The sequence below is a fragment of the Strongylocentrotus purpuratus genome, unplaced genomic scaffold (assembly GCF_000002235.5).
Source record: "Strongylocentrotus purpuratus isolate Spur 01 unplaced genomic scaffold, Spur_5.0 spur5_scaffold_6, whole genome shotgun sequence".
In the NCBI taxonomy this organism is placed as follows: Eukaryota; Metazoa; Echinodermata; class Echinoidea; order Camarodonta; family Strongylocentrotidae; genus Strongylocentrotus; species Strongylocentrotus purpuratus.
In genome coordinates this window covers 44840542-44856141 of record NW_022145612.1, presented here as the reverse complement: position 1 = coordinate 44856141, position 15600 = coordinate 44840542, and the positions used below count along the sequence as shown (strand labels likewise).

At 36.9% G+C, this 15600-nt stretch overlaps 1 protein-coding gene across 1 annotated transcript; it reads right to left on the bottom strand.

The window, feature by feature from the left end:
* Positions 1 to 560: 560 nt before the first annotated feature.
* Positions 561 to 15095, bottom strand: LOC115919301 (transmembrane protein 161B-like). The gene is made up of 11 exons (XM_030972753.1): positions 14989 to 15095; positions 13346 to 13393; positions 12184 to 12287; positions 10264 to 10353; positions 9118 to 9390; positions 8453 to 8604; positions 6705 to 6909; positions 5492 to 5617; positions 4705 to 4879; positions 4115 to 4211; positions 561 to 3449 (listed from the first exon to the last, which is right to left on the bottom strand). The coding sequence occupies exons 2-11, from the start codon at positions 13346 to 13348 to the stop codon at positions 3121 to 3123; spliced, it is 1554 nt and encodes a 517-aa protein (XP_030828613.1). The 5' UTR covers positions 13349 to 13393; positions 14989 to 15095; the 3' UTR covers positions 561 to 3120.
* Between the last annotated feature and the right edge of the window lie 505 nt (positions 15096 to 15600).

Genomic DNA, 15600 nt, shown 5'->3' with positions numbered 1-15600 from the left:
TACGTGATTAAGCCTGTGATTTGCCCTAAAACAGACCGGAGACCTACTTTTAGCACCACCCCATTGATTTTATAGCACAACAAATACATATACAATCCAACAATTCTCATTTGCTCAATATTGTCAAAGAGTCCTCTAAACTTACTATACAGTAGTGCTTGAAATAAAGTAGACACATTACCACCAAGTCACACCAAGGTCTATGGGAAAATGCATGCGGTCACGTGTGACACAGGTTGAGACTGTCAACTTTATTCCAAGCAATACTGTACCTCACATACATGACCGACAAAGAAAGCGGACAAAATATACAGTTCCTCAGGTAGACAAAGGAACATCCCTTCACTGCTATTATGTACAAATGTGTAGAACAGGTGAATATGCATGTGACACCTGTTCTAAACATTTTTACATAATAGCAGTGAAGGGATGTTCCTTTGTCTACCTGAGGAACTGTATATTTTGTCCGCTTTCTTTGTCGGTCATGTTCATAGTGTAAATACAAAATTGTATGCAAGACTCTTAAATTATTCACATAAATGCACCACACAGTACTAGAATCAAGTTTTTCACTCAAGATTTATTGAAAACAGATAACAAACCAATCGTTCCAATTAAGTACATCTCACATTCCCTGACAAGGAATTTCATGATGTTAAATACTAAGACTGATAGCTTTCCTTTCACATTACAAGTGAAAGTTTCCATTTGAGAATTTTGCATAGCTTTGAATATTCTAATTCATATCTATACATTGAAGCTATGGTATTTGATCTATGATGAAAATACCCTGCTGTTCAAAAGTGCACACAGTCCTGGGCCCCAATTTCACAAAACTTGTCATAAGTGACAAATGACAATTTTTGTTATAAGCTAGTGAAATCCTTGCTCCTGATTGGTTATCAGCAGATTTGTCACTGATTTTTGTCATTTGTCATCGAAAAAAGGCTTTGTGAAACGGATCCCTGGTCTATAATGATGAGTAACAATTTTCATTCCTATAATTTTAAATACAAAAGGTACATACTGGTATCCTGTACCGTAGCAAGTGTCTCTGTGCACCAAGATTTCTTTTTTATTGTTTTTATCATTTGTTGAACTTGTTATGCTTTTATACATAATTTCAAAACTTTTTCTAGACCTCACTTACATTCTTCGGCCATTTCGTTTGGCTTTGACCAGTCAAAATGTAAGTCATAAAGACAGTAGAACATGGAGGTAGTCTACTTTCAACAGAAAGCTATAATATGTGCAAATTCATTGCATGATATTAGCAGTCTATATCAACAGAAAAAAAAGCACCATGCAAATATCTTCAAATTGATTTCAAATACTTTGGATACGATTGTCAAAATTACATTCCAACCTCTAAATGCGTTCGTAGTGATGATTCACAAAGTTCGTAGCAAAAGGGCTTAGAAAATCAATATGTCCAGTCAGTGTATATCCAAATAATATTTTGGCAAAAAAACCCACCTGCAACTGGGCAAGTATAATGCTATGTGGTAAAGAAGTGACCAATTTACTGTTTTTGAGCTAAATATATATTGCACACCGACAAAATCTACACTGCTAAATTCACTGCAGATCATTTAACTAACTGTTTGCTATACACTTCAATCTAGCTTCAACAAGTATCAAGAAAATACCACAAGAAGTTATGTCATCTAACCTTCACCGATAATTACAAAGTTGTACAAAAAAACAATTTCTTGCACAACTGTGAATACATGATCTCACAAAGTAAAATGAGGTACAAGAATAATAAATCAGGTTTAGAAAAAGTACACTCATCTCTGATATAAATTTCAATAGAAAGGTTTACTTTTCTACTAACATATTCAAATATACGGATATATCTTTCCTGGGGACCTAGTGACGAGCTATTCCATTAAACCGTTATTAATGAATGAACTACATCACTGAAAATCCATTCTGCATACAATATATGTTGCTATGTCAGAAAGCCTTGGGCAAGCTTTCAGGTTGTCAAGAACAACCTTTGTTTAAAAAGTATGCATAGAATTTGAATATGTTAGTAAACCGGTTTATCGGATTCGTACATTCCCAAAACACGAGAACAGTGATTGAGTTAATACCCATGTCACACAAACAAGACGGAGACCAGCTTGACAACAGACCCAAAAAGAAATGACATTACCCTAAATGAAAAAGAATCGGTCGGTCTGGAATCCGTTTAACTGTTTGACAGATACCATATACCTTCTAGGGACAGTGCACAGAACACATCATTGTCACAACACCATACCATGTAGAGGGGATGGCAGTCTTTTCCTCCAACTATTCAAACTGTCCCACTCAGAAAAACCAGGGGAGTGTTTCACAAATACTAAGATCAACTTTAAGTTGAACTTAACTATGGCAGGCCTTTCATGCCACTAGTTCCTCTAACTATTCCTGGCATTGGTTTCTCAAGGGACATACAAATCGTGGTCACGAATCTACAGAATGTACCTGATTTGTTAGCTCATGATTGAAGGAAAAAAATAATATCTAAAGATCATAGTTGAGAGACCAATGATGAGAGCAACCAGTGGCATGAATGGCCTGCCATATTTAAGTCAAACTTAAAGTCAGTCTTAGTCTTTGTGAAACACCCCCCAGAACCGTCAAAGAAAGAAAGGCTCAGCTCCAATGAAAAAAATACATCTTACAATGACTTTTAAATATCTTATATGCCTTGGGCAAGCAAAATATATTTCAGTATAGTTTGTATGTATACACTTAATCAAATGTATAATCTCCACTGCCTTCCATAACACAGACTTATTGGGTTAAGTCTAGAAAAGAAGTTTACTTTTTACTACATCATAATCCTGATCTTACCTGAATCTACATTCAGTTACCCTTACTTGCCATTTTTTAACACAATGAATGTTTTATTTTGCCACAGCCTTGTTTTATTTTTTTAAGTGGTTTACAGGTTGATGAGCTATCATTTAATGTTTTGTTACTGATCATAATAACAGTAGAAGACATAACATAACAATACATGAATGATGAATCATAACATATCAACGATCTGAAACCCGCCTGAAAATTTGGCTTGGCACAAAAAACATGAATAAATAAATGGACTAGACTTGAGGTTTATGATAACTAGCTGTTAGTAGAGACATAGGAGTGGAAGGCCAGACCAAAGGAACTGGTGATGAACCAGGTCACACAAACCCACCAAATCAAGAAGGAAAAGATGCCTTTGAAGAAGACGGGAGAGAAGACGTGTTTAAGGACTGATAAAGCGAACGCGAGCTGGGCTTTGGCTTCACGCACAGGGTTCACGAACGCTGCTACGTCGTCTGCGATCGTTGACGATGATGAGGATGATGAGGATGATGAGGGTGATGGTGAAGGGTGTGGCACTGCTGTTGCACTTGCATTTGTAGCGTTTGATTGGAAGTGGTCAAAGACTCCATACGAGTACCCAGCTGAAGGAGAAAGAAATCATTCAATTCTTAAAGGAATGAGGCATTACAGTGAACACCACTTGGAAATTTTATTCATTTTAGACTTGGCACCATCCATGGACTACACTTACATTTTAAATCTTACAATACAGGCCCTATGGTGTCTTGGACTTATTATAACCGTCAATTCTCAGTATCACATATAAAATTCGAAATCTATTACTCCCCAACAACTGGATTCAATAAATTCTTCCTATTTTTAGTTTTTCACACAACAAATGGGAGAGTTATCCGCGACAACGTCACAATCCACTGACCAAACTGCTAATTTGAGATTTGTAAAACTGTGTTGATCTCATATTTCAAACATTCATAACTTTCTTATTATTGGTCCGATTTATTTCAAACTTTTGCCATTCGTTTATCTTCTGTTTCTGCATTCATACAAATGAACTTATTACAAGCATTGGATTGACCTTTAAGTGAAAAGAGTATGACCAATCCCCCCCCCCCCTCTCTCTCTCTCTCTGTAAGATGATCGACTAATGCAGGTTTACAAACCTTATCTAAATTCACAAAAATCATTATTTATAATGTAGTGGTTAGAAATGGCTATATCATTAATTGAGGTGTAGGCTAACCCCCAAAAGACATACTGAGCAAAAGATAAGCTCTAAGATTCTTACCTGATGTTTTTAATAGGCAACTGAAGCAGAAGAGAAGAATAACTGGTGCGATGTACTGGAGTGCCACAACACACAGATAATAGAAGACTCGGATTACCTATAAAAATTGAATAATAAAGATTGATTTCACTGAGTTAAGATTACAAAGAAGCACACAAGCAAAATATATCAACACTTTTGCAATAAGAATATTTAAAGCATTGCTATGAAATACCATTGCTTGTATACCTGAATACTGAAATACAAAGAGGTTATACTTGGAAACTATAGTCAAATCCAAAATGAAATATAAATCAAATCATAGCACAATGGAATTTTTAAAACTATAAATAAATAAAATATTATTCCATTCTACCATCAACTTGTTTATTTGTATCTTCCAAGCAATTTCAAGTCGTCTCTCATTCCAAAAGCAAAAATATATCTATTTTTTACATTTCTGTTTCCCTAAACACTCGCGTCTTCCTCTTTTTTCTTTTATCTAACTCTTCTCGCATGTACATATTTTCTAGCTCTGATTCAAGACGATTGCCAGCCCTACAATCAACCGCATACAGACATCTCTCCCAACCTCTTCCTCTCCCTCTCACCTTTTTCTGCAGATCAAGACTGTTGATCCTTCCAGCCTCTTTCCTCATTTGTTCTATTCTCTCGTGAGCCATATTGAGATACGCTTGTAGGTACTGCGTCATCAGAGCTAGGCGGATCAGGGCAAACAGGGGGATGAAGCTGATCCGAACAATGTCAAACGTGTCATCACTCATTCTGAATGAGAGGGAGAGAGGGAGAAACAGAAAGAGAGAGAGAGAGAGAGAGAGAGAGAGAGAAAGAGAGAGAGAGAAAGAGAAAAAGAGAGAGAGAGAGAAAGAGAAAAAGAAATAGAGAGAGAGAGAAAAAGAAAAAGACAAAGACAAAAACAAAAAGAGAGAGAGAGAGAGAGAGAGAGAGAAAGAGATGCACAATAGCTATTATAAGCCAGATACATATTCAGGTAGTATAAATATCAGTTAATTATAGAGCAAGAAGAACTACTTATTAGTACTGATATGTAAGTAATATGTTTTTCATTGATTCGTTTTCTAACTGAATTTTACAGACTTAGTGGAATAATATTGCAGATGAAAAGGTGTAATGCGACAAAATTTTGGGGACAGCAGAAAGTCATACACAACAAATGCTTGTTTGAGTCGAATTGGGAGGGAAAAGGCATCATATTTCAGTTTTAACAAAAATAACAACTAAACAGGGGGCAATGAAATACACAAGGATTATAGTAGATCATAAAAAAACGCAGCCTGATCAATGAGACACACCATACAGAGACCTAAACAATTCAGTCAAAATGAGAAAATAAATTGAGTTCGTTGTTTTACTTACAATGCATCCCCAGTCATATTGACTTTCTTGCCGAGTGTAGGACTCCTAACATAATCTCTTGCTATTGGCTTCACCCACAGTAGGGCAATAAGTAGAGGGAACAGGAAACTGGTATGCAGAAGAATCCTGAAATACAAAGGATGGACACAAAATAAAGATCGATTATGATTCTCCTTATAATCTTCTATATACAGAATAAGAGTATTTGCACACCTGGGCATCGTTTCATAAGTAGACTAAAAGTTCATCGACATCCCATTGAAATGCATGTTAATAGCAATACATGCATGGGGTGTCAACAAATTTACACTAATACTTATATACATACACATTCTTTTCATTAAACATAAAACACTTTTCAAATCTCCTTTCATTCATTATCGCAGGTGATTTTCAAGCTTATGCATGGAATCATGAGCTTGGTGTCTCAGAATTCTGACAATGTAATGCTTGCAAATCAATGAGAGATACAAATGACTGATGACCAAACCAACATTTATTCACACTCTATCGTACTCTTTTTACACTTGTTTTGCTTAACCCTGTACTTTGGTTAGCTCCATACTATCCTTTACCCCAGACAAACTTTATTGGCTTTTCACACATGCTTTTTTAGTCCTGTACTAAGCACCTATCCCGGAATAAGAAAATTCATGGTGTTCTCACTGCAATTTGTTAGCCCCATACTAGCTGTATAGCATGAATATTCATAAATTTGCTCCATTGCGCAGTACCAGACTATTTGTTGTTTCTGTTCTTATTCAATTGCTTGGCACCGCAATTGCGCGTTAACCCTACTTATTTGCAGGGCCAGCTAACCCTGTACTATAGGTGGGGCTAGCCCACTTTGGTAAATTTGTGTCTGAACAGAAAGTGGAATAAGCTAAACCCGGACTATAGGTGGGGCTAAGACCCCCCTTTAACCAAACACTATGAAAATGACAGACAAAGAAAGCGGACAAAATATACAGTTCGTCAGGTAGACAAAGGAACATCCCTTCACTGCCATTATGTAAAAAGGTGAATATGCATGTGACACCTGTTCTACACATTTTTACATAATAGCAGTGAAGGGATCTTCTTTTGTCTACCTGAGGAGCTGTATATTTTGTCCGCTTGCTTTGTCAGTCATGTTCATAGTGAAACCTATAGTCAGGGGTTAGGCAAAATTTTGCCAGTGTGAAAACAGTATAAAATAGAACAGAATACTCACTGCATATGTGGTAGGTGAGCATTATACTTGAGAGCATCAATATGCATCTTCGCCAGTCGTAGACCAGGGAATGTCATGAACGCTCCGAGCAGGGCTGCTACGAAGGCCAGGAGGAACTCAAAGGTGGTACGTGACATGGGACCCTGGGATTCAAGCTCACTGTAGGCTAGGTGCTCATGGGCTCCTTGAAGGAAATCATCATAGGCTAGAGAGGAGAGGAGATTCAACATCAGGTAATGTTCTCAAGTTAACAATGCTTTAAGTTAATCTTAAAGTACTGTATGGCAAAGTAATAATCAAATAAAGCTTACACTGCATGCTATAATCTATAAATGATTAAAAACAATCAGCAACTGTTCTCAAGTTAACAACTTTAATGGCTTAAAGGCATCGTTTAACAATGTTTCTAGTTTTACAAATCTAAGATGCATGGCCGGGGTAATCTGTAAAGCGCTTAGAGTCATCGTAGATGGTTTACGTGCTATGCGCTATATAAAAGCGGAATATCATTATTATTCAGGCAAAAAATTAAGTTTTTCATTTCGGGGGCTCCATTTCAAATTTGTCGGAAATTTTCGGGGGCTACTTTTTCAACTTTCGGGGACTCTTTTTTTCCATTTCGGGGGCTCTTTTTTCTGGGGCTACTTTTTCATTAATTCATAAAAGGATAAGCCTACAGTTTGTTGAGATTTGTTGAGTAGGCTAAGGTTTCGGGCCTCCTGCTTCATAATTGCCTATTAAAAAAGAAACCCCTTTTTCTAGTTCAATAACTAAGTTTTCATGCATTGATTTGATGCAAGAAGTGTAACATAATAGACCCTAGATTGTGATTATTTCTGGCCATGAATTTCGATAATCTTTTTTCAAAGTAAAATTTTCACAAGAAAATCAGACAGTTGTTTAAAAACGTAGACATTAGTAATACTTTTACTAATTCTAAGCTCAAGTTTCGTACATTTATTCACAAAACTATATTGAAATCGCGGCAATAATGATGCAAACCAACAGATAACAATTTCAAAGTGTCAAATCTCTTTGACTCGAGTTTGGCTAGCTCAGCTCAGCTCAACTCACACACACCGCACAGCGGCAATGCACTGTATTGTATGCGTGTCAGTCACAGTGATTTTGTCTGATTTTCTTTACTTTGAAGAAATGATTATCAAAATTACATAACATGGCAAGAATAATCACAAAATAGGCTTTAATTTCATACCTCTATTTATGGAAACTTTATAAAATTGCGGCTATCGTGAATTCGTGACGGAAATTGATTGCAGTTTCGCGATGTGTAGGTCTAGATTTAGCTAATATGATCTACCACAACAAAATCGACCATCAAAAACTCGAGCCCTACGCTCCGTCTTGATCTCGCAACTGGGAAAATGTACGTGTTTTGGCATACTTCTGTGCGACATGGTAAGCCAGGTAACTGTATGGAGTATTGTTCGAGTTTTTTTACGATTAATTTTTGTGTATACAATTTTACACAGAGATTCAGCGCGCGGACCAAGAAATGCACTCAATGAATACGAAGCTAGAAGAGAGCGCACGGCCGCTCGTAATCGTTTCGGGGGCGATTTGAGATCATTTCACTTTTTGATGTCGCCCCCGAAATCGGATTTTGAGCCTATTTCGGGGGCTGTTTATTGTGTTTTCGGGGCGAATCCGCCCTCCGCCCCCGTGTATTTTTTGGCTGTTATTATTACATGCATGGGACAGAACGCCTGGACTTGACCGATACTTACCATCGTCCACTCCAAACTCCAGGTAGTTTTCATCAATCACAATGACCGCCATGGCTACTATCAGGAATAAGAAACCAAAGGTAACACACAGGACCATCTCCCCGGCATCATCGGACTTGAAGTAGAGAGAAGTCAGCGAGAACAGCACATGTCTGATGGGCATTCGTCAAGGACAAGTAATGTACATTCAATTATTAATGTCTCATTTAAAATACATGGTAGGTATATTCAGTAGAAATACTGCTTTACAAGTACGCCCTTTAGACTTTTGCTTACAAATTTGAAACGGCGTATTGGACTTCAATATTTTTTCAGGATGTGAAAAGTTTTATATCTAATAATGAAAGCTAGTCCTGGTATTAATCTTGCCTCCCTTCAGAAATAATTAGAAGGATATGAATATGAGGTCACCTTTAAGTATTACAAAATAATAATAAACCAACTATAGCCATAGATGTACTTAAATTTTAATCTCAATTGAATTCATGACTCACAAAGTTAGTCGTGAATCTCTGTGAAAAGCAACTTTAATTCCAATGTTCTTCTTGCTTCAAAATGTATGCTAGAACCAAAGTGCTTACATGTATATGACAATCCTTGATTTTTTTAGTTCCACTGATTCTGTCACAATAATAACCAGTTTCTACAGATGTTCAAAAGGATACAACGTGAAGAGAAGACCCATGACCATCCAAATGAGACTCAGATTAAGATCGCCCTTGGTGTCGACCAGAGCATAATATGCTTCAGTCACCGTGTACACCACCGTCGCCATGACAGTGAAATCTAGAAGCCATTTGAACTCTCCGTAGTAGCGGATGGTGAGTAGGTGGGACGGCTGGAGGGTCTCACTGCCGAGGTCTATGTCAATGTTCTTGGGCACGGTGAAAGTCTGGTCGCCCAAGGCAGCACCGTTCCTCTTGTTGAAGTTTTCGGGTCTGTTGTTTTTAAAAGGATGAATTATATTTAAAGCTAATCTGCCATACTTTACAGGAGGGATTAGACTGCTCTGCAAGGTCACTGGACAGGTGGTTATCTCATCAACTCAGCTCTCAGTTAATATAAGAAAAAGAGAATCATGGGGGACCAATGGTCACCGATTATGCATTGTTTGTTATATAGAGGGCGCAAGTAGCTACCAGTAGTGCAGTGGGCCTTTAACATATCTTGTTTCATTTACTGCTTAGATGTGATCACAAAATATTTTTTGGGTTTCTATAAAGAAATTATCATATTGAGGCATTCTTTCAATATGTATTTTTTTAAATGCATAGAGTGAAATCATGCAAATCTGACATGTGTGGGCTGTCATCTGCAAACAACTTAACTTTTTTTTTTTCCCAGTCAGAACATGATCAAACCTGGGGGTGTTTCACAAAGATCCTAAGTAGAACTTAACTCTAAGTTGGACTTAAAAATTAGGAAGAGCCATCTGTAGCCTTAAAATGAAATATATTCAAAAGCAGAAATTCAAGTTTTGGACTTTTCATAAATTCCACATCAAAAACATGAAATCTCCTTGAAAATAGAAAATATGAATTATTTGAATCAACATTTTATGCCTTTTAACTATCTTACAAAATATTTTCAAAGATGCTAACAGCTTTCCATAATTGTTACAATGTACATGTAAGTGCAACGTAGGATCTTTGTGAAACAACCCCCAGATGATCAGAATATTTGATCAAACCTGTACTGTATCACATTGGAGAGGTAGGATATCTATGGATACATCAAACATTCGTACATTGGAATAAGCATTTTTATCACAAAATGGCTAGAGGATGATCTATCCAAATTTCTTGGAATACCTGTTTCTCTTATGTCTTCCTCTACTCTGGATAATCCCTGCAGCTTTCTTCAGGTCATCGTCGGATGGATAATTGAAGTACTTCAGATTTCTGTGTAGAAAGATCATATGAACTTAAAGTGACTTGGTAACATTGTTGAAGGTTGATGAAAAAAATTGCTTAACTTTTGTATAAAATGTTACTTACTATATTCCTTCTACTGTACTAACCCTCTAACATGCAAAAAAATCCTGAAAAAATTCTCCAACCACGAAGATATCTATGGTTTTCTTTGAAGGCGTCGATGTACGACACCCTCTAACAGTGATTAACAGTAAATTCTCCCAACCATTCTTGAATTTTCCCAACCGTTTTTCCATGTAAAAAAAGACATAAAACAGGCTATAAAAAAAATCTGTCAACACTTAAATGTCTGAAATGGAATGTAGAGCCATTTTATTGCTTTGTGACGATTTCCATTCGCCTAAAATGTAATTAATTGTAATAATATAGTTGGGAGAATCAAGGAATCAATCAGATCAGTGCTCCAAATTTGTACCATTGTACCATTAATAATGGTCCGTTTTCACTCAAATTTTCAGATTCTCTTTAATTGTACATCTAGCATTGAAGTCACTACCTTAGCACCACTATCTCTCATCTGAACAATGTTACCCAGTCCCTTTAAAGCTTATCTGCCGTAGTTTACAGGAGGGATTAAACCGCTCTACAAGGTCACTGGACAGGTGGTTATCTCATCAACTCAGCTCTCACTCAACATAAAAAAAAGAGGATCATGGGGGACCAATGGTCACCGATTAGGCATTGTTTGTTATATAGAGGGCGCAAGTAGCTACCAGTAGTGCAGTGGGCCTTTAAGGCCTTTAAAAAAAGGTGTTGTATTGCCCTTTAGGTGTCAAAACATGGGTTGGTCGGTCGGAAATCTTTTCTTTTAAAAATTTTGTTGTTGTTGTTTACTCCCTCTTTCAGTTTTGAATGCTTGAAAAAAATTCTTCTAAAAAACTGTCAAAAAAAACAACAACCTTTTTTAAAAAGCTGACCGTAGATTTCAAGATATTTGGGTCGGTCGCAAAGGGCAATACAACATCTTTTTTTTTAAAGGCCTAACAGTCAAATTAAGGGAGGTCAAGATAACAAATTCTTGCAAAGCTTGCCAATAAGAACCAATCACTGGGTTAGTACTTGAATCTAAAATAAGATTACATTGAATTGAATTGAATTGAATTGATTTATTTGGATCTTTAATCAACATCATGAATTCTTTTCAATGCTTATACTGTTTGATTGACAATCAGATATTCTATATTAGTCATACAAATCTGTAACTGCTGCACTTGAGAGTTTTAATAGATAATGGCTCTCCATCAACATATCCCTCCCCCTCCCACAACTGCTCATTGTAACTTCATGGATATCTAAATGCAGGTTACACTGCAGTCACCACTTATTAGGTGCACTGAATTTATCACTCAATTTATTCTAATAATGGTATGGACTGTGGGATGAGATCCAAAAGCACCTAGAATCCAGTGGAAAAGGCACTATACAGATGATTATATATCCCTCTCTTTAGAAATCTAGCCATCTGATTAGTCGAAATTGCAGTCGGGATTTTGGATATTCCCTTAAAGAGACAAGCAAATGGCCAATAGTTCATGAGTGATATCCATTGCCCCGGGTAACAGGCCACATAAATCAATTGTGCACACATCCCCATTAGTTTATGTGTTAAAATTTTCTTTGTGCGAGCGCGGACACCATACGGTGCTTTTTGTCTGCGATTCCTAAATCATTTTTAAAAGCGAAGATAAACAGACAGTTTCTCAAAGCAGTCGATATCTCTATATTATCATGCAAATTATCCTATTTTCTTGAAAGAGGGGGGGGGGGGGGGGGGGGGGAGCTTAGCTAAGTACTTACCCTCTAGCAAGGAGCCATTGAGCAAAGGAGTGATAGGGTACAATGACCTTCTGCATGATACTGGACATGACCAGGGTAAACACCAGCTGAGGACCTAGCAGAGGCTGAAAAAATAAACAAAGCAAAACAAAACAAACAAACAAAATTATACACATGAATACAATTTTCCTGATTTTCCTCAAGAACTGCATGATTACCGGTAGTATCCAATTCAATATTGAACTTAAATACAGTCAAACCTGCTTTAGTGACCACCTGTCTACAAAGCCCACCTGTCTACAGAGGCCACATTTGTTGTTCCCTTGAAAAAGGTTTCTCTTTGAATCATGTACCAAAGGAACCTGTCTACAAAGACCACCTGTCTACAAATGCTATTTTTTGTGTTTCCCTTGCACGGTCGTTATAAACAGGTTTGACTGTATATTTTTATAGTAGTACTAGTACCTGTCCCTTCTCACAACTGCAGTAACAGGAGGTAGAAGTCTGACAGGCATGAGCGTTACCAAGAAACAATTATTATTTTGTACACATGAGCTCTCCAATTTAAACTCTGCCCCCCACCCCCTCTCCAATTTAGATATACACAGCTGGACCCCTTTTTAAATATTTCAACTTAGCTTTGAATGATCTGGAGGGCCTTTTTACAAAGCCTTTTTTCAATGACGAATGACAAAAATCAGTGACAAATCTGCTGATAACCAATCAGAAGCAAGGATTTCAGTAGCTTATAACAAAAAATGTCATTTGTTACTGATGACAAGTTTTGTGAAATGCCCCCCAGAATATCAATCTGAATATTATTAATGCAACATCATTGCATAAAGATTGCATAGATAAAGCTTTATCTGTAATAATGGAAATAGAACAAGGGTATCAGCTTGTGTCTCAAGACACATACATGGAGACTCATTAAAATGACAGGGCGTTGTTGCGTGGGCCTGTAATCCAGCTAATAATGGAAGTTACAAACTGATTCAGCCAAGGACGAAGGCTTGAAACTGAGTCACATCTTTTGGATGGTGATGTTAAAAGTCAGTACCCAGACATAAATAATCATCTGATTGATACACGACTGTAAAAACCCAATTACACACACAATGAATTGATGAATGCACTCTACAAGTAGTAAATAAAATGTCAAGTGTACAGTTCACATTCTTACCATGGTGGGATTTTGTTAGATCACGACAATGAAGAAGTTGGTGGATCTCTGCAACAAGAAAATGAAAGAATATCAGATATTAATCGTTTTTAACCAACTATCATTGGTCTGTTATCCTTCATTGTAATTGCAAGTGTAACATGTGTGCATCATACTTTCATACTAAAATTTCGCCATTTGAAATACGTAATGACAATTTATATAAGAAAGAACTATCTATACTTTCTTATGACTGATTTATGAATCAGACAATTAGATCTAAATAAAGAAAAACAGGAAACAGCAGTTACAGTTTGAAAATACCCTCCCCTCCACGCTTTGCATATCGTGCTATGCAGCTGTTGAGCAAAAATTATAACTCGGCGTGTACCAATTTTTGTCAGAATGGAAAAAAATTTGGACTTTTGGATGAATATATTGCCTAGATTTTGGGGGCCTGTATCTTTGGATGGAAATGCCTTGATTGAAATTTGAAATGTGTTTTTCTTAGTAGTGGATTTTTTTCAATTATCCAACCATAATGGTGAAAAACAATCCAAAAGGGAACATTGAAAACCGTTCAAACACCTTGGCTTAGCTTAGTAGTAGTCTAGAAGCAAGATTGCCAGCAAAACACCAGCAAAACACTGAGCCTGAAAATTTCACTTTTCACAAAAGTCAAATAGTCAAGAGTCGTTGCAGCCGGCGTTGCGCAAAACTCAAAAGCTTTCGTCCCTGATATCGACAGTTGTTCCGCTGAGATTACATCTTGCCTATGTGCAAGAGGTATTTATCCGATACGGTATCGGTATCGCTCTCCCAGTATTCGGTCAACGAATTGACATCCAGTGCTTTGTTGCGCAATTGTGTGAAAATAGTGCGCAAATACGCTTTGCTCCTTGTCAACGGAGATACCACTCACAAATCGTGTGACCGAATTCTAGGCAGAAAATTGCTACCCTACTTTAGTGACGATTGATGACACCTAAATAGCAGTAAAATACAATTTTTTTTGCGCTAGATTTTGAAAAAACGCTAGGTCTATACCTTATACGTGTGTTATACCCTCGCCTGCACGCTCGCGCGCTGATTCATGATGCAAATGTCACGCATTGCAGTTTACCTTTACCTTTACCGCAAATACTGGAAGAATGCTGAGACAGCAGTCGAGCTTCCAGGTCTATCTTCTTGGTCTATCTTCTTTTACTCATACTCTTTAATAATAATTCTCATTATATGCAAGGGAGGCAGAGGGGCAAGAGGTTGCATCTTGAACTTGGCATCTCTCAGTCTCAGTCTCTGACTCTGGTATTGACTATTATTGTATTCAAATGCTGCCTAGACTATATAATTAACACGTAGTGGATTGCTAGCATTAGTGTTGACTCTCTATGATTTGCTGGAGTGGAAATTGACCGCAAAAGGGGTTATTTGCATTTGTGGTAACGGTCATACACGCGTCACCCTCTGCGGGGGAGTGACCCCACCGGGCACCTCCGACAAACAGCCAAGCAAGCCAAGCAGCCGGCGAACCCGGCGAAGAGTCACTCAGACTCAGACTTTGTAATATCCTTATTTCATGCATCATACACCTTGTTCTACCTATCTACGAATTACAATTTTCAAGTAAAATTATTATTCTAAGGAAATGAAAGATAACGTACCTCATGCATCAGCATGGGAAGCCGGAAGAGGCCTGAAAATGTAGGATATCTCGAATGATTGAAACTTGCCACAACAAATGACCGGAAATAACGTTCAATTATTTCGTAATTTATGCTGTAGCGCGAGCGCGCCCTCTATTATGTCTTAGCGGAACAAAGCGTAATTTTTTTTGTTTTGTAGTATTTTTTATTGTCGTCATTCATTACATAAACATTTGATTTGATTTGATTTGAATTTATTTCCATAATTCACGAATAAATTTGAACAAGTAGGGTCTAACAAACAATACATTAAAAAACTAAATACAATTAAAGGAATAAATTGAAGACTAAACTACAATAAAATATTACATAATCAACAATTTGTTTGTAATTAACATAACGTGAAATATTGGGGAACCAAAAAGAAGCAATGCTTGCAAAAATATTTGGTTCCCAGGGGAACCAAATACATGTACATGTACATCATACAAAATACAAATTATTTCAAAATACTTTACATAACATATATACACGATATACACAACTCAATTAGTTTGAATGAAAAAAAAAGTCTTTTCTTTATAATAACCCTCTTTCCCAAATTAAAACACAAACGGATATTATTTAAAT

What these genes read in the sequence shown, in the direction of transcription:
- LOC115919301 (XM_030972753.1), bottom strand. An exon ending in GGAAGACATAAGAGAAACAG is followed by an intron (nt 9,391 to 10,263) that starts GTATTCCAAGAA and finishes TAAAAACAACAG; the next exon opens with ACCCGAAAACTTCAACAAGA. An exon ending in TTGCCTATTAAAAACATCAG is followed by an intron (nt 3,450 to 4,114) that starts GTAAGAATCTTA and finishes TTTCTCCTTCAG; the next exon opens with CTGGGTACTCGTATGGAGTC.